The sequence below is a fragment of the Syzygium oleosum genome, unplaced genomic scaffold (genome assembly GCF_021117445.2).
Source record: "Syzygium oleosum isolate NSW1041296 unplaced genomic scaffold, Sole_v2.1 Sole_v2.17, whole genome shotgun sequence".
NCBI classification, from domain to species: Eukaryota; Viridiplantae; Streptophyta; class Magnoliopsida; order Myrtales; family Myrtaceae; genus Syzygium; species Syzygium oleosum.
This window is the reverse complement of record NW_026607501.1, coordinates 5749903-5772637: the sequence shown is the minus strand read 5'-3', so window position 1 is coordinate 5772637 and position 22735 is coordinate 5749903. Positions and strand designations below refer to the sequence as shown.

General features: G+C 42.3%; 2 protein-coding genes, 1 long non-coding RNA gene and 1 pseudogene across 4 annotated transcripts; 2 read left to right on the top strand and 2 right to left on the bottom strand.

The window, feature by feature from the left end:
• Positions 1-5003: 5003 nt before the first annotated feature.
• Positions 5004-5825, bottom strand: LOC130140320 (uncharacterized). The gene is made up of 2 exons (XR_008818330.1): positions 5667-5825; positions 5004-5310 (listed from the first exon to the last, which is right to left on the bottom strand). It is a non-coding gene; the product is annotated as an uncharacterized LOC130140320 (long non-coding RNA).
• A 3971-nt stretch (positions 5826-9796) lies between these two features.
• Positions 9797-11739, bottom strand: LOC115663785 (40S ribosomal protein S19-3-like). The gene is made up of 4 exons (XM_030585760.2): positions 11571-11739; positions 11151-11241; positions 10644-10827; positions 9797-10081 (listed from the first exon to the last, which is right to left on the bottom strand). Exons 1-4 carry the CDS (start codon positions 11655-11657, stop codon positions 10009-10011), a joined length of 435 nt encoding a protein of 144 aa, XP_030441620.1. The 5' UTR covers positions 11658-11739; the 3' UTR covers positions 9797-10008.
• A 2587-nt stretch (positions 11740-14326) lies between these two features.
• Positions 14327-16219, top strand: LOC115691633 (UDP-glycosyltransferase 83A1-like; annotated as a pseudogene).
• A 2755-nt stretch (positions 16220-18974) lies between these two features.
• LOC115691635 (biotin carboxyl carrier protein of acetyl-CoA carboxylase 2, chloroplastic-like) lies at positions 18975-22660 on the top strand. 2 transcript variants are annotated; one of them, XM_056319386.1, is made up of 7 exons: positions 18975-19241; positions 19324-19479; positions 19601-19710; positions 19979-20309; positions 21388-21459; positions 21961-22026; positions 22123-22660. In XM_056319386.1, the coding sequence occupies exons 2-7, from the start codon at positions 19387-19389 to the stop codon at positions 22144-22146; spliced, it is 696 nt and encodes a 231-aa protein (XP_056175361.1). In that variant the 5' UTR covers positions 18975-19241; positions 19324-19386; the 3' UTR covers positions 22147-22660. The 2 variants fall into 2 exon arrangements, with proteins under 2 accessions (XP_056175361.1, XP_056175362.1); XM_056319387.1 differs by lacking the exon at positions 21388-21459.
• The last annotated feature ends 75 nt before the right edge of the window (positions 22661-22735 follow it).

The window sequence follows — 22735 nt, the reverse complement described above, 5'->3', positions numbered from 1 at the left end:
GTGTTAAAACATCATTCATGCCTATTACTGCATCTGTTGCGTGTAAATTGGTCGTTTCATTGTCTGAAATTTGTCTTAACCGATTTGCTTGATTGCCATGACAACATCCTTGACTACTACGCATTTCTAAATGGCCTTTTCAAATTACAGTACGTGCATTATGCTTCTTTTTACTATTTTAAGCATATTTTTTTGGAAATTCTTTACCTCAGCATATCAATTAGTGTGTCCGCATTAATTATAGCTTCACCTGCAATCATGTTAATGCACTTTTTGTGCAAATTAAGCTTTCATTTGCTTGAAAATCAACTGTAAATTGTGTCCATCTTTTCAACTTCCTTTATTAAAGTCGTCTTCTATGGTTGCTAAACTTTTCTGCTTGTGTGCTTTGAGGATAAAGGTTTTTGCCAAGGCCTTTCATTTTCGGGAAAAGTGCCAAAAAAATCCTAAACATTTTACATTAGTGCCAATTTAGTCCTAAACCTTTTTTTGGTGCCAATTCAGTCCTAAACCTTTTGCATTTGTGCCAATTTAGTCCTAAACCTTTTTTCGGTGCCAATTCAATCCTAAACCTTTTAAATTGGTGCCAATTCAGTCCTAAACCTTTTGTTTTTGTGCCAATTTAGTCCTTCCGGCCAATTTTGACCAGAATTTGCCGACGTGGACGCCTGCCGGCCGGTCACCGGCGCCGACGTGGACAACTTTAATAATATTTTAATATTTTTTTGAATTTTTATTTTTTTTCCTTTTTTTTCTTTTTTTTCCGCTTTTTTTTTTTGGTCTCTCCCTCCTTCCTCTGGCCGGCGAGCTCGACCTTGCCGACCACTGGCGAGGGCGGCCTCGCCCGGCGAGGGCGCCGGATCTGGCGAGGTCGAGCCTCGCCATTTCTCGCGTTGGAAGTTTCTAAGAATCAAATACCCGCAAAGTGATGATTTATATAAGAATTCCATTCTTCTAACTTTTAAGCAAGACTATCTGTCTATCCTGAAATGTCTTTGTTTCCTTTCCATTGCCTTTTGGCGCAAAGTGAGTTTTATTGCAATGATTAGGAGCTATGAGGGAACCTTCAGCCGTTGGATATGTGGTTAGCTTAAATGGATAGAGTCGTGCTATTCGATGGTTAGGGGAAATTTGGTTATGCTAATAGGATATGCGATAAAGTAGAATTTTCACCTTTTTTTTGTTGCTCAAGTTTCATGAGTTCTCTTTGTCATGTTGTTGATAGATTGCTTTCTTCAACTCTTTCGAATTGTAACTTGCCTTGTGCAGCTTATATCTCTGGCAAGGAACAAATGGGAGTAGAGGCCGTGTCACTGTTACAGATTGGGAGAGTCCCTCAATAGCCTCTGGGTTCTAAAGAAAGCTTATTTTATTGGCGATATCTATACAAGTAGCAGTGAGGCGGGTCGCATTGTCGAAAAGGAAGCAATCAATCATTTATGAACTATTTATGCTCATTAATTTATCAAAATCCTTGTAATTATCCAGTTATAAATAAATAACCACCATGGAACTTGTATGATATAGTTATACTTGACCTATCATTCTTAACAGTATCACTGAGAGACAAATGACATAATACTTTTCAATATCTTTTTAACGACAACATTGTTGTGAATTCCGTGCATCTCAAAATGATAACGGTATTCATTCAGGATAGGCAACGAGCTTTCAAGAAAAACAAGCAATTCTCCATGTATCTCAAAATGATAATCATACACTATTCTTGACAATGAATGCCGTCGTTAAAATGATATCGAAAAGTTTTATTTCATTTCTGTCTAATGTACTATTATGAATGATAAGTAAAAGAATAATTTTATCAAGCAGGTTCCATGGTCATACTGGATAACTACGTGGATACTGATAAATTAGTGAGCATAAATACTTCATAAATGATGCGATTGTTTCGTTTTCGACAATGCGACTTGCGTCGCTGCTACTTGTAATGATATCGCCAACAAAGTAAGCTTTCTTTAGAATAGGCTATTGAGGGACTCTCTCAATCTCACGGCCTTTACTCCTATTTGTTCCTCGCTAGAGATATAAGTACACAACGCAAGTTACAAATAGAAATGAGTTGAAGAAAGCAATCTATCAACAACATGACAAAGAGGACTCACTTTAACACGCAACTTGAGCAGCGAAAAAGGTGAATATTGTACTTTATCGCGTATCCTATTAGCATAATAGATTTTCCCTAACCATCGAATAACACGATTCTATCCATTTGGGCTAACCACGTATTTATCGGCACAACGTTCGCTCATTACTCCCAATTCAGTGCAATAAAACTCATTTTGCGTGGAGAGGCAAAGGAAACGAAACGATGACATTTCAGAATAGACAAATGATCTTACTTAAAAGTTATAAGAAAGAAATTCATAAATAAATCATCACTTTGCAACTGTCAACGTGACAAATGGGGTAACTAATTTGCGATTGGGGATTTTAGAAAGCAGCAAGGCCAAACCTCCGGAGTGCACGGCAACTAGAACCTAAACACAAAGGACAGACTTGGGGAAAACCTTTATTATCAAATTAAGCATTCAAGCATAAAGAAGTTTAGTAGCCATTGAAGACAATTACGAAAAAGGAAGTTGAAAAGATGGACACAATTTATTGCCGCAATCGATTTTCAAACAAATAATAGCTAACTTGCACAAAAAAGTGCATTCACATAATTGCAGCTGAAGCTATAATCAATGAGGACACTGCTCCGAACAATTGACGTATTGAAATAAAGAATTTCCGAAAAATATGCTTAAAAAAAGTAAAAAGAAGCATAACGCATTTACAGTAATTGGAAAAAAGCCATTTAAAAATGCATCAGCATGCAGCAGTTAAGGATGTTGTCATGCTAATCAAGCAAATCCGACAATAGTTAGACATAATTTCAGGCAATCAAACAATCCATTTACGCTCAATGGATGCAGTAGCACGTGAATCTGACGTTTAACACTTTGCGAGATCATTTTAGCGTACATCTACCGATTCTATAAGAACTTGATCTCCCGATTGAGTTTTCGATTTCGAGCAGAGATGAGAGACCATTTAACCTCGTTTCGATTTTGCAAATAGGGATAAACATTAGTCTCTACAATAGACACACACGAATATGAGCGCGAAGGTGGAGGAAAACCCTAACCTCCAATAGATCTTCGCTCGTCGGACGGAGACAACGAACCAGAGCCGCCGACTGGGCTTTTGGAGGCGACGGCGGAGGCGGCTGCTTGTTTGGTCGTGAAGAGATACACATTCGAAGAGACATGTCTTCCTTCCTTGAAATTCCTGAGAAAATGAGAACAGGAAGAGAAGTTATTGCGATTCTGAGAGTGACAAAATTCTGGATTGAAAATGAAAAGAGGGAGCTTTTGATCGCAAAGAGGGGAGGGAGAAAAAGAGAGAGAGAGCACAGGTTGTGAAGCGAAGACGGAGCGAGATAGGAGAAAATATTCAGTGATTTGCGAGTGCCATGCCTGATGGCATGCGCTTATTTACTAATATCTAAATACATCTCGACGCATGGAAATTGACTTGAAAATTTTACAAATTTTTTTTTTCTCTCTCTTCCTCCTCCATCTACACCCACCTCTTCGCCTGGACTTGGTTATCTCCACCGCTTACCACCTTTCTTGAGCAACCGTCCCACCATGCCCACCTCGGTCAGCGGCAAAGTTGTTGAGCTCGTCGCTAGCAACCACGAACGAGCCAAGGCTCGTGCTCAAAGCTATTGAGCAACAAACCAGATCTGGCTGTTGAGCGATGGTTGATCGTTTCGTCCAGGCCGACCTCCGCGTCCACCCTCTTGGTTGTCCCCGATGCCGACCGTTGGCCGCAAGAGGGTTCGTCCACAGATACGGAGAAGCGAAGCGATGATCGGCCGTGTACGGCCTCTCGTCCACAAATCTGAGTGCCGTCCTCCACGTCCACCCCCACCATCGTCGTGAACGTCCCATCATCGCTCGCGGCCAGGATTCCTCATCTGGAGCCATGGCCGTGAGCGACGACGGTTCCGAATCTGGAAGTTCACCAACCTCCCGCGTCTCCCCTCCGTCGTCATGTGTGAATGACCCGTCGTCCCTCGAGGCCAAGGCTCAATCTGGCACAAATGGAACTGGTTTTGTTGAGTGCCGACTTGTCGCTCGTGAACAATCGTTTTCTGTTTTGGTCGCATGGCGCGACAGGAAAAAAAGGTGCAAATTTTTAATCATGGATTCTCTTCCGACCAAATTCAATGCCTTTGCCGCCAGATCTGGAAGTGAGGCACTGAGCGGAGGAGATGACCAAGCTGAACAGATGTAGCGCCGGTGACTCCGCCGGTGGCCATGGCGGTAGGGGGCGGGGGAGTTTGGAGTCGTGGCTGGAGATGGAAGAGGAGAATGTGAGAAATCCAGTTGGATTGGGAAATTTATAATATATTTCTCTATATCCATGTCATCGTATATGCGTTGTCAATTTGTAATTGGTTAAGAGTAAATAACACACGCCACATCAGCTGTTGAATATTTTCTCTGAAGTAGAGATACTGTGGACATCTAAGGAGAAACAAGGGAGAGAGAGAAAAGAGGGAGTTTCAAAAATTTCTGACAGATGGGACCCGATAGACACGTGCCGTACTCTGAACGAAGTGTCTTTTTACCGACTTGACCATCCCAACTAATACTTTCTCACTCATTTCTCGCACACCAACTTCCTGGCGGAATATATAATAAGGGAAAAAGTGATGTTATCCCCCCGAAATTCGAATAATCCGTAGAAGAAATTGTGGTTCATTTTCGCTTGAAATCATGTAAAAATTGCAAATATTGACTGCAATTTTATACATCAAAGAGATATATTTCCATTTTTTTTTCACTAAATCCATGGACGTCAAATGCAAATTTGTGTCATTTTCATTGGTTACCAAACTCCCTTCTTATAGATTTAAGCACACTTTTTAACATTAGAAAATAATTAAAAATAGGAAAAATTTGCAGATCTGCCCTACCAAATCAAGTTGCTGATGTTCCAGATCCAAGAGCTTGAGAAACAATCATACTCCACAGCAACAAAAATTGGGGTAGCGTTCAAAGAGAAATGAATGATGGAACAAGAAGAACAAGAGGGTCCATCCAGCATAGAGAACCCCTCTGTTCAGACAAAAACAGCAGTTCTTTCGAAAGAACAGAGAGAAACCAAACGGGGATAACCAAATATCAGCATCATTTCCACAGGCATGCCGGGACTTGAATCCGTCATGGGGCTACGATGATCCTCCCGGCAACTTGATCCAAATCCCGCAGGATGCTGGATGTGACTCTCCTTCCGCTGGCAAACAAAAGAATTAGAACGTTGAGCAATTGATCACAAAAGTTAAACAGACTCTGTCCCGAAGAGACACTAGGACCGTAACATTTCGGTTACGTTTCCATGTTCCTCTCGAACATTTTCGATCTGCAGAATTTCGGAATTTTCCACAGGCATAGGCATACCGCTACACCTCGGTTCATACAGTAAGGAGCGGTTTATCCATTCCAAGTCACAAGGGCCATCTCATTTCGTCATTTAATAAAATATATCAATGCCTGAGAATCAAGCTCATAGCTTCACCAGCCATAACATCCAAAACCCGAGATTAATTCTGCAATCCAACAATGAAATGTGAATTGGCCAAGAAAGCTCACCCCCTAGGGTCGACGTCGATGATGTTCATATTCTCCAGTTTCTGTAGAATGTGGCGAGCTATAGAGCCGCCGCTCTTGCAAAAATGCGCTAAAACAACCAGTGACAGCCCTTACAAGCAACAAATGAACTCCAAAGCCTTGATCACGCCAATACAGTAAACAGACCTGAGAAAGAAACGCGCAAGAAAGATACGATCATGTCGACTTCAAGCTCCTCAGTTCTGGCGGAACTTTTCAAATGACAAAACCCCCCCAGCTCCTAAATTTTTACTTAAAACTAGCCATACAAAGAGCCAGAGTCACGATTTCCTCCTGAATACCCTCTAAAAACAGACTAAAACCAACTAGATCCCATTGCAAGCTTTCGAGGACAACGTTCCTCGCGATCGCCAAAAAAGAGAATGCATTTAGAAAAACGGAAATCCAGGATCGAGCATGTAAAGGATCGAGCATTTCCAGTTAGGAGGCCATTGATTTGCACGAGTGCGCCTAATTGTGAGACAGCTAAAAAAACGACGAACGTAAGCACACAATACTATGGAAATGACAGATTTACAGATGCAGGCCCCGAGAGCGAAAGAGCCAAAACATAGCGATGATCCAGAGCGAGCGAGGGAGAGAGACTCTGTTAGAGGTTAGGGTTTTCCTCCTCTTTCTATGTGTAACTTGCGACATGCAGCTTATATCTCTGACGTGGAACAAATGGAAATCGAGGCCGTGTCGCTGTTTATGAAGAGAGATCGGGAGAGTCCCTCAATAGCCTGGTTCCAAAGAAAGCTTATTTTGTTGGCGATATCTATACAAGTAGCAACGAGGCGGGTCACATTATTGAAAAGGAAGCGATCAAATCATTTATGAACTATTTATGCTCATTAATTTATCAAACTCCTCTCGTAGTTATCCAGTTATACATTAATAATGACCATAAAACCTATATAATATATTTATTCTTGACATATCATTCGTAACAATATCATAGAGAGATAAATGAAATAAGACTTTTTGATATCTTTTTAATGATGGGATTCATGATTGTGAATTCCGAATATCTCAAAATGATAGCGGCATTCATACAGGACAGGCAACGAGCTTTCAAGAAAAACAAGCAATTCTCCATGGTTGTTAAAAAGTTATCAAAAACTTTCATTTCATTTGTCTCTCTATGGTAGGGTTATGAATGATATAAGTCAAGAATAACAATATCATGTAGGTTCCATGGTCGTTATAAGTAAAACTGGATAACTATGAGGATATTAATATATTAATGAGCATAAATAGTTCACAAATGATCCGTTCCCTTCCTTGTCGACAATGCGACGTGCCTCACTGTTACTTCTATAGATATCGCCAACAAAATAAGCTTTTTTCGAAACCAGGCTATTGGGGAACTCTCCCAGCCTCCCCTCTCTTCATGAACAGTGACAGGGCCTCAATTCCCATTTGTTCCTTGCCAGAGATATAAGCTGCACGACACAAGTTACTAATAGCAAGAGGAGGAAAACCCTAACGTCTAACAAGTTTTCGCTTGTCATACGAAGACAACGAACCGGAGCCGGCGATTGTGCTTCTGGAGGCGATGGCGGAGGCGGCTGCTTGTTTGGTTGCGAAGAGAGACACCTTTGTTCTTCGAAATTCCTGAGAAAAAAAACAAGAGAATGTGAAGTTACCACCATCCTTGAGCATTCGCCCCACCATGGCCACCACGGTCAAATGCAAAGGTGTTGAGCTCGTCGCCGGCAACCATAGACGAGCCAAGACTCGAGCTCAAAGCTGTTGAGCAGTATACCAGATCTGGCTGTTGAGCGATGGTCGATCATGTCCAGGTCGACCTCCACGTGCACCCGCTTTATTGTCCCAGTGGCTGAGCCTTGGCCGCGAGCGCTCCTCTTCATATATGGAGAAGCGGAGTAGTAGTCAGCCATGGACGGCCTCTCATCCACAGATCTGAGCGCCGACCTTCGCGTCCACCCCTTCAATCGTTCGTGAACGTGTCCCATCATCGGTCGCTGCCAAGTCTCCTAATCTGGAGCCATGGCCGTGAGGTACGACGGTTCCGGAACTGGAAGTTCACCAACCTACGCGTCTCCCCTTCCGTCGTCGTGTGTGAATGAGCCATCATCGCTCGTGGCCAAGGCTAAATCCGGCACAGATGGAACTGGTTCCATTGAGTGCCGACTCGTCGTGTGTGAACGAGCCGTCATCACTCGTGAACAACTGTTTTATGTTTTGGTCGCATCGCGCGACGGAAAAGGCGTGCACATTTTCAACCATGGATTCTCTTCCGACCAAATTCAATCCCTCGCCGCCATATCTGGAAGTAAAGGCACCAGGCGGAGGAGACCAAGCTGAACAGCAGCGTTGGTGACTCCGCCGGTGGCCGCGGCGGTAGGAGCGGGGGTAGGTTGGAGCCGTGGCTGGAGATGGAAGAGGAGGATGGGAGAAATCCAGTTGGATTGAGAAATTTTTAATATATTCTCTTATATCCACGTCAACATATATACGTGTCGGTTTGTAATTGGTTAAGAGTAAATAACATATGCCACGTCAGTTGTTGCGTGGCGCTCCCGAAGCAATGAATAATTTCTCGAGAGGAGAGAGATAGAACGGGGACAGCTAAGGGAGAGTGAGGAAAAAGTGAGTTTCAAAAAAAATTTGATAAGTGGGATCCGATGAACACGTGTCATGCATTGAATGAAGTGTTTTATTGCTAATTTGGCAAGATTGGCCTAACTAATATTTTCCCACCCATTTATGACTCATCACTTTCTAATCTGGTTACGTTGTGGAGCACACGAGCTTCCTCGTGGAAACAATTTTTTATTTATTTATAACTAAATCTGGTTGCCAATTTTTCAATTTCGCATAGATAAATAATTGTAAATTAGTATATTGTTTTGCTTGACTTTTTAAGAGAAAGAATGGGACATATTATGGGACATACAGTGTATTACAGACATATGATCAACGGGAAAAAAAGTTTAAACACGCTATAATTGTTTCCATCAGAAATTTAAGCTGGTACGCGAAATAATTGACAAATTAATTGTATAGATGCAAGTTATAGTAAAGTAAAAAGGATATTTTCCGTAGCCTGATTTCTTAACCAGTTTTAGGTCCAGCACTATTCTGTCATGAATTTTGTTTTTGCCTAACAAAAAACCCATAACTTTAAGTCCAAACCAAATATGCCCCGAACAGTTTTTAAAATAATAAAATAAAAAGACTTCCAACTTTAAGTTCAGTTTTAAATCTATCCTAAACTTTAACTTTAGGTCTAAATCTACCCCGCTAACCCTTTGTCCAAAAATTGTAGCTTGTCATCCCTAATTTCCCTATTTTCTTATAAAAAAATAGTTCCGCTTTGGAAATAATTTTCACGTGTGGTTTTTTTTTTTGGCTGATGTGAATTTGTTACTGACAGGAAAATACAACATCAAATAACTAATGCGATTTTTTAATGGAGGATTCGTGGAGGCAAATTTGAGACTGGATTAAAAGTTGATGATTTTTTTAAAACAAAAAATATTCAAGGCAAATTTAGCACTAAAATTAAAGTTACTCATTTTTTCAAACAAAAATAAGCCCGGAACACATTTTGGACTTTTTTTAGACAAGAAAAAGTTCGTCGGAGCTAAAGTTCGGAGTAGAATTTGGATTGGACCTTAAATTTGGTGTTTATTTGGAGATTAGGCCAATTTTCCCCTCATAATTTGATAAAAAAATCTTAATATAACCAAATAATCTAAATTAGCCGTATTTAGGTTAGTAAATGGAGTAAAATTACTAAAGATACACATATTACAAATTTCCTAGATATGATATATAATAAGGGTGATCGTCCACCTGAAATTCGAATAATCCATAGAAGAAATTACCGTTAATTTCCCCTCGAAATCATGTAAAAATATAAATATTGACAACAATTTAATACATCAAAGAGATAGATTTCCATTTTTTTTTATAAATAAAACCATTGACATCAAATGCAAATTGGTGTTATTTTCATTGGTTACTAAACTCCCTTCTAATCGATTTAAGCACATTTTTAAAAATTATAAAATAATTAAAAATAGCAAACATAACAGATCTGCCCTACCAAATCAAGTTGCTGATGTTCCAGATCCAAGAGCTTGAGAAACAATCATACTCCACAGCAACAAAAATTGGGGTAGCGTTCAAAGAGAAATGAATGATGGAACAAGAAGAACAAGAGGTCCATACAGCATACAGATCCCCTCTGTTCAGACAAACACAGCAGTTCTTTTGAAAGAACAAAGAGAAACCAAAAGGGGATAACCAAATATCAGCGTCATTGCCACAGGCATGCTCGGCCTTGAATCCGTCATTGGGCTACGACGATCCTTCCGGCAACTTGATCCAAATCCCGCCGGCCACTGGATGTGATTCTCCTTCCGCTGGCAAACAAAAAAATTACAACGTTGACGAAAGTTAAACAGACATCTGTCCTGAAGAGCGACTGGGACCATTTCGGTTATGTTTTTCATGTTCCAATTGAACATTTTCGGACTGCAGATTTTCAAAATTTTCCGCAGGCATTGGCATAGGCATACCGAGATACCTTGGTTCATACAGCAAGGGGCGGTTTATCCATTCCAAGTCACAAGCGCCATCTCATTACGTCATTTAATAAAAAATATAACTGCCTGAGAATCAAGCCGATAGCTTCACGAGCCATAACATCCAATACATGAAGAAGGAAAGAAATTCACTAGTTAATCAACAAAGGCGCTTCTTGCAAAAAGACGTGAATGCTTTAATCTTCGAAGTTAGTAACCAATGCGATGCACTTCCACGGCATACTTTCCAATAGAATCTTTCTCTCCCATGAGCAAAAGAAACAACTTTGCCCGCCAAACGCAAAAGGACCGGTATAAATGCCATTTATCATGACAACCAAAACCCGAAATATAATTCTACAGTCCAATAATGAAATGTGAATTGGCCAAGAAAGTTCACCCTCTAGGGTCGACGTCGATGATGTTCATACTCTCCAATTGCTGAAGAATGTGGCGAGCTACAGAGCCGCTGCTCTTGCAAAAATGCGGTGGACGACTGCCATTCCTCTTGCTTCCGCCATAGATTCTACGGAACGCACCGACACCGAGACCTCCCCTCAAATAAATCTTCCTGGCCATGGAAGCTGTAATCCAGAGAAGATATATCAATTATATCCATGATTAATTTACAAGTCCGCCATATTACATAGGCTCCGTTTGTTTCGAAAAAAATAAATGATTTGAAAAATATTTTCTTAAAAATAATCGCTTATATCGCTTACAAAAAAGAATGAACAAAAAATATTTTCATCCTTTGCGAAAATGTTTAGACAGTAAAAACTTTTTTCATTGACTAATTATTTCAAGCTATACAAACCATCTTCTTAGGAAAATATTTTCCAAATCATCCAATTTGGCCGAAACAAACAGACCCTTAGTAACTGACTGTGTTCCGAAGCATACGTACCGGCTCTGATGAAGTACCAATCAGGGTCGTATGGAGCGAGCTCCTTGAACGTGGCGGTCTTCACTATATCAGTCCAGTGAGGAAGTTCAATCTAACCATAGTCAAAAGGGGAAACAACCGTGAGAACAACAAGAACCTAAACAGCACAATCCCGTGTCCGAACAGACCAACCAACCAAAACCTTAAACTCAGAAGTTCCAAAGCAATGCACCACACTGGGTTTGCCGCATAATTCACAGGGCAGGGCAAAACCGGAGATTGCAAACAGATTGAAACCATCTCTCGGGACACAAAATGCTAACTTCGATCCGACAATCCGCGAAACGTTATCGATCCAACACGCACTCGAAGTTCGATCAAGCCAAAGACGATCACCGACGAAAAAAGACAGAAGGCAAGATGCGCGAAATCGAAAGAGACCTTGCCGGACCGCTTGAGATGACCGGCGTACGCCTTGACGAACTCGTGAGGCGAGACGTCCTTCACCGTCCTCGCCGCCGTCGCCATCGCCGCTTCCGATCGCTCGACCTCTTCTCGCTGCGTCACTGGGGCGGCGGAGATCGGCGGAGAGAGTGGATGTGCTTCTGTGTGCGTGCGCGAGCGAGAGAGAGAAGGGAATTAGGGTTTTAGGGTTCTGATTCAACGCTCCGAGTCCCGGAAAGCTCGGGCTCGTGGGCCGATTTTAGCGGGTCGGGCTGTTCACGGAGGCCCGTAATTTCGGGCCCGGCATGGAACTAATTGGGCCTGGTTGGGCCTTTCGGAGCCTATTCTTTGTCCGCGGAAAAATTAGCGATTTAGGTTCCGTTCGTTTGGCGGAAAATATTCTCCTTTTGGAAAATATTTTCCCGGAAGTCATTTTCCTGGAAAATGTTTTCCCGGAACATAATTTTCCGGTGTTCGGCAACCAATATGAAAAAGTTTCGGAAAATATTTTTCGCCGTGGATCAAGTAGCGGCATGCAGCGTCCGGCGGCGGCGGCGATCAAGGGCGGCCGGCAACCGACGGCCAACGTCCGGCGTCCGGTGGCGGCGGGCGACCGGGCGGGCAGAGGCGGCGGCAACGGCGGCGGCGACCGGGCGGAGGTGGCCGGTGGCCGCGGCGACCGGTGGCCGCGGCGGCCGACGACCTTAGTGAAGAAGAAGAAGAAGAAGCTCCGAAAAATAATTTCCGTTTTTTAAAAAGCGGAAGTCATTTTCCGTAGACTTAGGCTATTTTGTGAGGGGGGGAAGGAAAATATTTTCCCACGGAAAACGTTTTCCGCCCCCCGAAAACCGGAAAACCCGGAAAATATTTTCCGGGAGAATATTTTCCGCCAAACGAACGGAGCCATAGAAAATAATTTTCTAATTCGATCGTTTGTCTCGCTTGTAAAAATGAGTTTACGGAAGATATTTTCACTATCAACCATAATTTTTTTTGGTCGAAACTGTCAACAATAGTTTAGGTTTGGACCCTTTTGTTAACAATGGAAGCATTTTCTGTTGGCTCATTTTCCTGTACAATATGGGCAATCAAAATTAGCAAAATATTTTTTAAATTGTTGATTTTTCGCGAAATTAATGGAGCCGAAAAGATAAATACATTTTCTTTAGGTGGTTAGCAGCAAGCAAGTTTTGAGTTTTGACCTGACAATGCTTTTACGATCTCATGTCATTAGTAGTAAATTTACATATAGAAAAGTAGAGTAATCGGGAGAAGATGATTAGTTATGAGGCGTGCCTCGGCCTATTTGAACTCGAGCTAGGGACGGAAAAGGGTGATGAGTCAAGCATGGACTAAGGATCCGATCCGGGTCCTTCCCGCAATCACCACTTTTCCTACAAACTAGAGTTATATTGATGAGACAGTATTAGAATAATAGGATCAGTAAGAAAGTATTGCAAGGACATATTGATAGAAACAAAACCCTAGCAAAAAATTAGTGATCTACCTATGGTAACTTTTGATTTATATATACTTTTGTTGGAAAAAATGTCAAAAAAGTCATAAACCTATTACATTGGTGTCAATTTAGTTATAAACCTCTTTTTGGTGACAATTTAGTCATAAACCTAGTGCCAATTCAGTCCTTCCGGCTAATTTTGGCCGAATATTGCTAACGTGGACGTCAGCCGGCTTATGTGGCACCGCCGGTGTTTAACAATTTCTAATAATATTTTAATTATTTTTTTGATTTTTTATTATTTTCTTATTTCTTTTCTTTTCTTTGTTTTTTCTTTTTTCGTCCTTTTACTGGTGACCGGCCACTAGCTACAGACGATGGCCGAGGGGCTGGTCTCGCCTGGGTGAGGTTAGCCGTCGACCGGCCAGGCGAGGCCCTCCTAGGCCAAATCAGGCAAGGCTAACCCTCACTTAGAACACAGGGCCTCGCCGAACTGATCTAAGCGAGAGTCGGCTTGGCCTAGGTGAGGATCGATCTTGCTAGATCTGGCCTAGGTGAGACCAATCGTAGCTAGGCTTCATCTGGCCAATGGCCGGCCATCGTCTATGGTCAGTGGTCGGTCACCGACTAAAGAAGAAAGAAAGAAAAAAAGAAAAGAAAGAAATAGAATCGGGAAAATGAAAAAAATACTAAAATATTGTTAAAAATTTGTCCACTTCAGTGCTAGCGGTGCCACACAGGCCGACCGACGTCCATGTCAGTAATATACGGCCAAAAGTTGGAAGGATTAAATTGGCATCAATGCACTAAGTGTAGGGCTTTTCTCACACTTTTCCATACTTTTGTTGTTCTTGTAGATGAAAGGTAAATTTGATCTGAAATAGACAGATATGTACATTTATATTTTTATAATACATATGAATGTCGTGTATCAAAATTTGATTAATCTTACCATTGACCTCTTTCAAGGTTGTCGACGTGACAATGATGATGACTTGGCTTTGGCTTTGGAACCCCGTTGAAGTCAACATCTTCACTTTGCTTTCCCCGGGAGAGTGATTGGAAAATTCTTCATTGCTTTGATATGAAAAGAAAGGAAGATTTCACAGATTCATCAAGAAATAAGCGGTCCACGTTTAAAAGCTGATCATTGATCTTGGATTTCTTGATTATTCTCGTCACTCTAGTTCTTATGGCCCCCATTCATCCTTCACTGCCGACATTTATGTCACTCTAATTCTGATGTCGAGAGGAACCTTTCATGTTCATATGCTGACAGACAGAAAAACCAATGAAAAACCAATCCAGATGTTGCACAAACCGGTTGATTCCCAGCACAACTTTGGTCAGATGACAGCTCACATGGATATCCGTCGGATCCATGGAGAATAGTACTATTAATTCTCACACCCGGCGCATGCAGACACTCAGGGCGGTCCATTCATTGGCGATGTTGGAAAGTATGGAGAGGCAGCCGCACGTTGTAGCAATAGCCTTCCCAGCACAAGGCCACGTGGGGCCTCTCATGAAGCTGTCGTGCCAAATCGCTTGTCATGGGATCAAGGTGACGTTCGTGAGAATGGAGTGGATTCATGCTCGGATGCTCGAAGCATCGGGGGGACAAGGATCATCATTGGGATGGGATTGAGATAGCAGCTGTTCCGGAAGGAATGGAAGAGGTTGAGGACATGGGGGACAAAGAGGAAGTTGCTGAGACGAGGGCGAGGGTCATGTCCCGTCATTTCGAGGAGCTGTTCAGGAAGATGAACTCATCTCAGGACAGAAGGGTCACTTGTGTCGCAGCCGATGCAACTATTGGATGGGCTTTCGAGGTTGCCGAGAACTTGGGGATCAAGAGGGCAATGTTTTGGCCTACTGTTGTACCAGGCTTAATCTTATCGCTCTCCATCCGCTGTCTCGTCGAGACCGGCGTAATTGACAACTGCGGTACATATCTTTCAACTTGCTTTAGCTCGACGAGGATAGCACAACGAATTTCTTCGAGCATGTGATTCTCCAGTGTTCTGCTTTCACCACCTGTTTTAAGTCTATATAAGCACACGTTTGGAACAGTCTGAAATCAAAACAACCTAAGAAAAACGCAAATATCACGACCTGTCACAAAGGCAAAGTTGAAAGCAAATTTCGAGGAAGAATAAGTGAAAATGAAATCCCCACCAGATTTCTCTGTAGGTTCTACTTCGAAGGACACGGCCATCCAGCTCTCTCCGGAACTTCCCCCCATGAAAATTGCGGATTTGTTATGGCGCTGTCCCGGTGACCTAAGAAGGCAGGCTATCATATTCAGATATTGCATGAGCGTGAACAAAAATGTCCGAATTTTGAACTGGCTCCTCTGCAACTCTTTCTACGAGCTCGATCACGCCACTTGCGGCTTGATCCTTGAACTACTGCCTGTTGGACCATTAACTTCTGCCGATCGCTTCGGGAACTTTTGGGCCGAGGACCTCGCCTGAACTGGCTCGATCGGCGACCTCCCAAGTTAGTCACATATGTAGCCTTTGGAAGCATAGCTGCTTTCAGCCAAAACAAATTCAAAGAACCAGCCCTGGGACTCGAGCTTCAGGGCATCCATTCTTGTGGGTAGTGAGGTCAGGCTTCACAAACGAGGACGAGATCAAATACCCAGTTGGGTTCTCGGAGAGGGTATCAGATAGAGGCAAAATTGTTTCGTGGGTGCCGCAAGAAAAGGTCCTCTCTCATCCTTCGGTTTCTTGCTTCGTGACGCACTGTGGCTGGAACTCGACCATGGAGGGCACAAGCAACGGCGTGCCCTTCCTTTGCTGGCCCTACTTCGCAGATCAGTTCTATAACAGGAGCTACAGATGCGACACGCTGAAGGTGGGATTAGACTTGAAGGCAGAGGAGGCAGAGATCGTCTCCAGGTACAAAATACAAGCACGACTAGAACAGCTCCTCTCCGATGTGCAAATAAAGGAAAATGCAGAGATGCTCCGAGGAATGGCCAAAAGGAGTGTTTCTGAAGGGGGATCGTCTTCTATAAACATCCAGCATTTTGTTTACCAGCTGAAGCGTTGCTCAGAAGCTGTCCATTACAGTGACTAAATGATGCAAGTGTCGAGTAATCAATCTCCTGGGATTAATAAAAAAAAGGGAAACTTACATCAGTGAACTCTCATGGTGGTGAATGACAGATAGAGCTGATAAAACTACACCGGCAGTGTCTTGCAAACAGTTACTTGAATCAGAAGCAAGCTGCTACTTGCAACATGCTTATTAAAAGTAATTTCTTTTGGTCCTTTCGGATGTTCAAAGACGTTGTGTTGCGCGGATTGGTTCCTTCGTCTGGAAACTATGACTGTAACATCTACGCGACTAATCTGCTGCATTCTTCTTCACGGCAGTTCATGTGCTTCAAGAGGTCCCGCTGGAGAACAACGTGCTTAGATTTTAGGCCACGGTACTTTCAGGCGCGATCATAAACAAAGGCTGCAAGAAAGATAAAATAAGACATACCCTACAATTACAGGCATACGTAAAAAGACAGAATATCTAATTCCACCAAAGAGATGCCTTAAAGATGACATGCAGACATGCATATCTACCACACACTTCAAGTACATTTTCCCTAGCCAAAACACAGGATCTTGCTCATTTAAGAGCCTAGTGTTTCGGATTATTTGCGCTGCTTGAGGTCACCCTCTTTGTCACTGCTTGAGGCGACGTCAATAGCCATCCATGGCCCTTTTCCCAACTCACTCTATTTCTCCAGCAGTTCTGCATCTGTCATTAAGGAGCCTTCCATAATCAAAAAGCTCACTTTGCTATAATTTTCACGTCGAAGTTGCAATTCATAGTAATCCCTATCACAAAATCTCAAACCGAAATCTCCGTTTAAGACTCAGTTTGTTTCGCGAAAAATATGACATTTTTGAAAAATGTTTTCCAGGAAGTCGTATACCATTCGATGCTCCCATGGGCAGCCGGGAAACCAGGTACTGGCACTAGAGTCTCGGGTTCAACCTTGATGGACCTCCACTAGGGTGTCAGGGATCAAGGCATGGGCATCAACCTTGATGGACCCGAGCGCGGATAATGGGGTTCCGAGTTCAGCTTCAATGGGGACCCGGGCACGACCTTTTGTGGACATGAGCCCAGGTGTTAGGGATTCGAGCTTGGGTACTAGGATCCCGTGCTTGGCCTTTATGGACTCGGGCCCTGGTGCCGACGCATCAGGAATGGACATTGTGGCTTTGGGCCCAACCTCAATGTACCCGAGTCCCGAGCTCAGCCTCGATGGACCCAGGCAAGGGCGCCAGGGCATCAGGCACGAGCACTGAGGCTTTGGGCCCTATCTCGATGTACCTAGGGGCCACGATATGGGCACGGGGGTCCTAAGCTCAGCCTCGATCGACCCAGGCACGGGCATCGGGGATTCAGGCAGTGGCACCAAGTTCACAGGCTCAGCCTTAATGGACTCAGTCCCGAGCCCCAGAGATTTGTTCCTAGATGCCGGGAACCATGGCTTTCATGCTCAAGCATTGAGTTTCAGTTGAAGTGCTGACACCTAGTCATATTTTAAAAAATGTTTTTCGATTTTTTAAAGAGTGAATAATTTTCCTAATTTAAGATTAGATTTCGTTGTCTAGGAAAACATTTTCCGTTGACTCATTTTTCTAAGCGAACTAAACACCAGGAAATGAGGATTACGGAGCCTTAGGACGCGAACAATAATCATTCTATTTCAAAATTAGATTTTTTGCTAGAAATAGATTTTTCTATTTCTATTATATGTACGAGTTTCTCAAAAGAGATACACGTTTGATAACGACATAAAATTTTTCTTCCCATAACAAAAATTTATTTGATAACGACACAAAATTTCTCTCTCTTACACTCTTTTCCATTCATCGACAGGCAATGGCGGAAGGTGGCAGCCAAAGAGGGGTGGCGGTGGCCTGTGGTGGGCGGGAGGCGAAGGCGAGCGACGAGAAGAGTTTTTATTTATCTTTTTGTTCCAAGAACAAAAAGGTATAAAATTTTTACAATTACATTACCAAACGAATTTCTTTATTTATCTTTTTGTTCCAAGAACAAAAAGGTATAAAATTTTTACAATTACATTACCAAACGAATTTCTGTTATAAATATATTCCCGAAAAAATAGAAAAACAGAGAAAATTAGTCATTCCTTGGCGGCACCAGGTTTGCCTTACCTTGCATTGCTCCATGCCACGAAGGCCTGATATTTTCCGTTCCCAAAGTTGTAAGCGTAAATGGCTTCGTGCAGTTTTGTTTTTCTACTCTTTTTTCTCGGCGACTCTTTTCAAAAGTTTCTTGAAATTGATCTTTAGGTCTAAGTCGTAATTCTTTAAAAAATTCCAATTTTAGGTCGGCTTTCAATTCTAGCCGAAACTTTTGTTGTCTCATGAAAAAGCATAGTTGTTCATAAGGAAAAAAATTAAAAGGGAAAATGATATAAATGATTTCTGAACTTTAACCCAATGTGTAATATAGTCCCGCAACTTTTAATTTAATTGATATGGTTCCCGAATTTTTAATTTGTTCAATGTGGTTTTTGGACTTTTGGTACATGTTCAATTTAGTCTCTTAACTATATGAAAATGTTCATTGTTTCCCCTAAACTTGAATTAATGGAAGAATAATATTGACCATTTTCACACAGGTCAGGGACTAAGTTGAACACGTTACCAAAAGTCGAGGGACCATACCAAATAAACTAAAAGTTCATGGACTACATTACATATTGAGCTACAATTTAAGGACCACCGCATTACATATTATACTAAAATTCAAGAATCATTTGGATCATTATCCCAAATTAAAAGAAATCCCCCCAACGGCTATGAGTGCGAAATCGTCCGGGGTAGTTGGAAACCGTTGGCGCGAACCGAGAGAGAGACCTCGCGGGCATCGCCCGCCAGCTATGGCCGCCCGCACTCTCTCTCTCTCTCTCCTCGATTTCTCAGTCCAAAAGTCCTTTTGCATCTTTCCCATCCGCTCGCCACTTCCTCCGACCGAGAAGCAACGTTCCCTTCGAGCTCTGTTCCATGGCGCCCTTCTCGATCCACTGCCCCAGTTCCTCCGCCTCTCTCTGTTCCTCTCCGCCTTCGATCCGGACCCGCCGCCCCAACCGGCTCCGATCGGCCTCGAAGCTAGGGGGCGGATTCTTCGGTGCATCGCCGCAAGCTCGTTCGAATCTCCAGGTAAGCCAATGTGCACGCATTCATGATTACCGATGTGCATTTATAGAGCTAATTTGATTGTCTCCTTTGAAATCATAGATAGGCATAATTTGGAGATGGATGCATGGAAATGAAATAATTTGAATTCCCCGTTTTCTTTGTGCTGATGGTGCTTGTGCTCGTGAAGTTCGCGCAGCAGTCTAGCGGCTCTAGTCGATGCCGATCTCGGGTTTCGAGAGTGAATGCTCTTTTCAATGAGGTAAGCACTGAGTAGTAAATCATGACTGATGGCCTGGTTTCCCATCCAGTCATCTTCGGTACATGTCCAGGTATATATCTCGATCAGCTCTTCGCTTCTTGACAACCTTGTACGATCGCAGGTTTCTGTAGCAGGCAGTGAAACAGATGCAGATGCGGCGAAGAAGGAAATTCGCCTGCCTGATGTGTCGTCCATTTCGGCTTTCATGAATCAAGTGGCAAACCTTGTTGAGTATGTTTAAACTCGTTCTACTGTACTCTCGAAACCACATTCTTAGCTATGTGTGTATTCTTTTTTTTTTTTCACATGGCCGTTTATATGACGAAGATAATTTTCAAGACCAAGGGTTTGTGCTGTTGACAAAAGACATGCTTCCCCTAGCGATAGCCCGTATTGAGTCTCATTAACCACTTCACCCATGTCGCCTAATCAAGAAAAGAAGAAGTAAATTTCATTTGTTTGTGCTGTTTCTGAGTTCATCCATCACATTGGTCGACAGGTTAGTTGATTCACGAGATGTTGTTGAGCTGCAACTAAAGCAGACGGACTGTGAGGTCACCATCAGGAAAAAGGATTCTCTCCAACAGCTGCCTGTTGCGGCTCCCGTTTATGTGGGGCCACCCCCTTCTCCGCAAGCCATGCTTCCTCCACAACCCCCTGCGACACCAGTTCTCGCTCCTGCTGCTTCTAATTCAGTTCCTTCGACCCCTAGTTCCACTCCGGCAGCTCCTGCTGCTAAGCCAAGCACACCATCACATCCGCCACTCAAATGCCCCATGGCTGGAACATTTTATCGATCTCCTGCTCCGGGCGCACCACCTTTTGTCAAGGTAAACTCCCATGTCGTTTAATCTTTGTGGCCATATGTTTATGCTCCTGCATATTCTGGTGTAAGCATACAACTTGCCCCAATTCATGCATTGTGGGAGAGGAGAGGGCTGAGTCACAACAGATTTTAGAAGTTCGTTGTGCTTGCTTATGCATTTGAAAGATTAAGAAGAGTTCTGATATATGGGTATGGGTATGCATCCACAGTTTCTTTTACAAGACTTCCCTGACCATAAATATCAAGTTAGATGGTAGCCTCCTTGACTACGTCCACTCAGATTTGGTATAGGTGGGACTCCAAATCTTCTTTTGCATGATGTGATAATATATGGTCATGAAGATTTTGCAGAAGTGTCAACTGTTTTTAGATAGTAGGAAACCTTAAGAGTCACTTTAAACAGACTAAAACCCAAATTATGAATTTACATACGGGATAATGACACAAACAGTCCTTAATTGAACTTTGGGCAAATGTGCAATTTGGTCCCTGAACTTTTAATTTGTTCAATGTGGTCCATGAACTTCAACCCAATGCGCAATGTGGTCCCTAAACTTTTAATTTGTTCGATGTGGTTCATGGACTTTCAGTACATGTTCAATTTAGTCCCAGTTAAAGTTCAGGGACCACATTGAACAAATTAAAAGTTCAGGGATCAAATTGCACATTTGGCCAAAGTTCAAGGACTGTTTGTGTCATTTTCCCATTTGCATACAGTTTTGGCTTTTGAGTGATGCTATGCAAATTCAATCCAGTTTCTTTCTTGCATGCCAATGATGAACCTCGTTCAATGTTCTTGTATGTTTATGCCTACAATTCCTCTAGTTTAGTTCAATGCTCGATCTTTAAGTGTAGTGCTTTTGAGTACTTGGTGTCAGAAGTTTGACTATACAATACCCTGAAGTCAACATATGTTGTGGGGCAATTATCGTGATGTGATAAACTTCTCCAAGGACCACAGATTAAGAATCGACCTTCTAGGACCTCAGGGTTTAACCCAAGGAGGTCCGACTCTATCATTCTCCAATTGGAGTGTTCCTTAACTGGCTTCTCCAATATCATGTTTTCTTCTTGTTCCTCAGGTTGGAGACAAGGTTCAAAAGGGTCAGGTTGTATGCATCATTGAGGCCATGAAGTTGATGAATGAGATTGAAGTAAGTGTCTATATCTAGTATTTGGTTAACCTGTTTTGTTTGCATGTACTTCTTTCTTCCTGTTATCCAGGTCATTTGATGTCTGTTGTGAAGAGATTATACTGAGCACCTACAGGAATTGTCAGTTAGAAGTAGAGATTTCAGTCAGGCAACCTTTTTCTTTCTAGAAAGCCAAAGTGCGAATCTTCATAATAGAGAAGATGGGAAAAAACAATGAGTTGGAATATTAATTAGGTTCTTCTTTTAAGGTGTTTTTGAGTGCTTTAATTGATTTCAGTTGTTCCATGGCGAATCTAATGAAAAGTCATTTGTTCAGTTGAGCATTCCTAACTGGAACGTGGCTTCTTTTGATAACTTATTTGCCTGTCCTGCATATTTCATCTGAAGGTTTTGAAGCAAAGATATGAACATTATTTATTACCTTCAATAATAAATAGAGATCGTATAATACATGATGGCTAAATTCTTCAACACCAACCATAGCTCCTTCTTTTATGTCAGGCTGATCAAAGTGGAACTGTGGTTGAGATACTTGTAGAGGATGCAAAACCAGTTAGCTTGGACACAGTAAACTTCTCTCTCTCTCTCTCTCTCTCTCTCTCTGCTTTGTCATCCCGGTATCTGATATATGTAATGTCCTGCTGATTTTTATCTTTCTTGCAGCCTTTGTTTATCATTGCACCTTAAAGTACCCTATCCTAAAATCTGAGCCTGTTGTTCTCCGGTGGAATCTCTTGAAGCAACTGAACTGTCAAGCAGAAGAATGCAGCAGACTAGTCACTTAGATGTTTCACTGATAGTTTCCCAACAGATGAACCAATCCATGCAACACTTTGTCATAGAGCATCTGAAAAGACAAAAAGAAAAACTTCTATAAGCATGTTGAAGTAGCAGCTCGCTTTTTATTCAAGTGACTGTTTGCAAAAGACACTGCCAGTGTCTATATTAGCCACTTGAGACTTGAGATGCTTTTTCATATCATTTTCGGAATTCGATTACGCTATGAAATAAAAGGATTTTCTTGCAAGTTGCCTCTTAACAGATGGCTTAGGAAATAGTGAAGAAATTTTCTTGGTAACAGTGCAAAAAAGTCGCCTTTATGGATATTCTAGAGGCAGTAGTAGTCCAGAAGACTCAGCACCAGACCACCCTATACTATGCGTCTTCCCTTTCATCTTGTTAGACATCGACTGTCTCAAGAGTGTTTGGGTCCTAATTTGAATTTGAGATGGAGTACCTGGGAATTTGATTCAGCCATAGCATTGTTTGGTTTGTT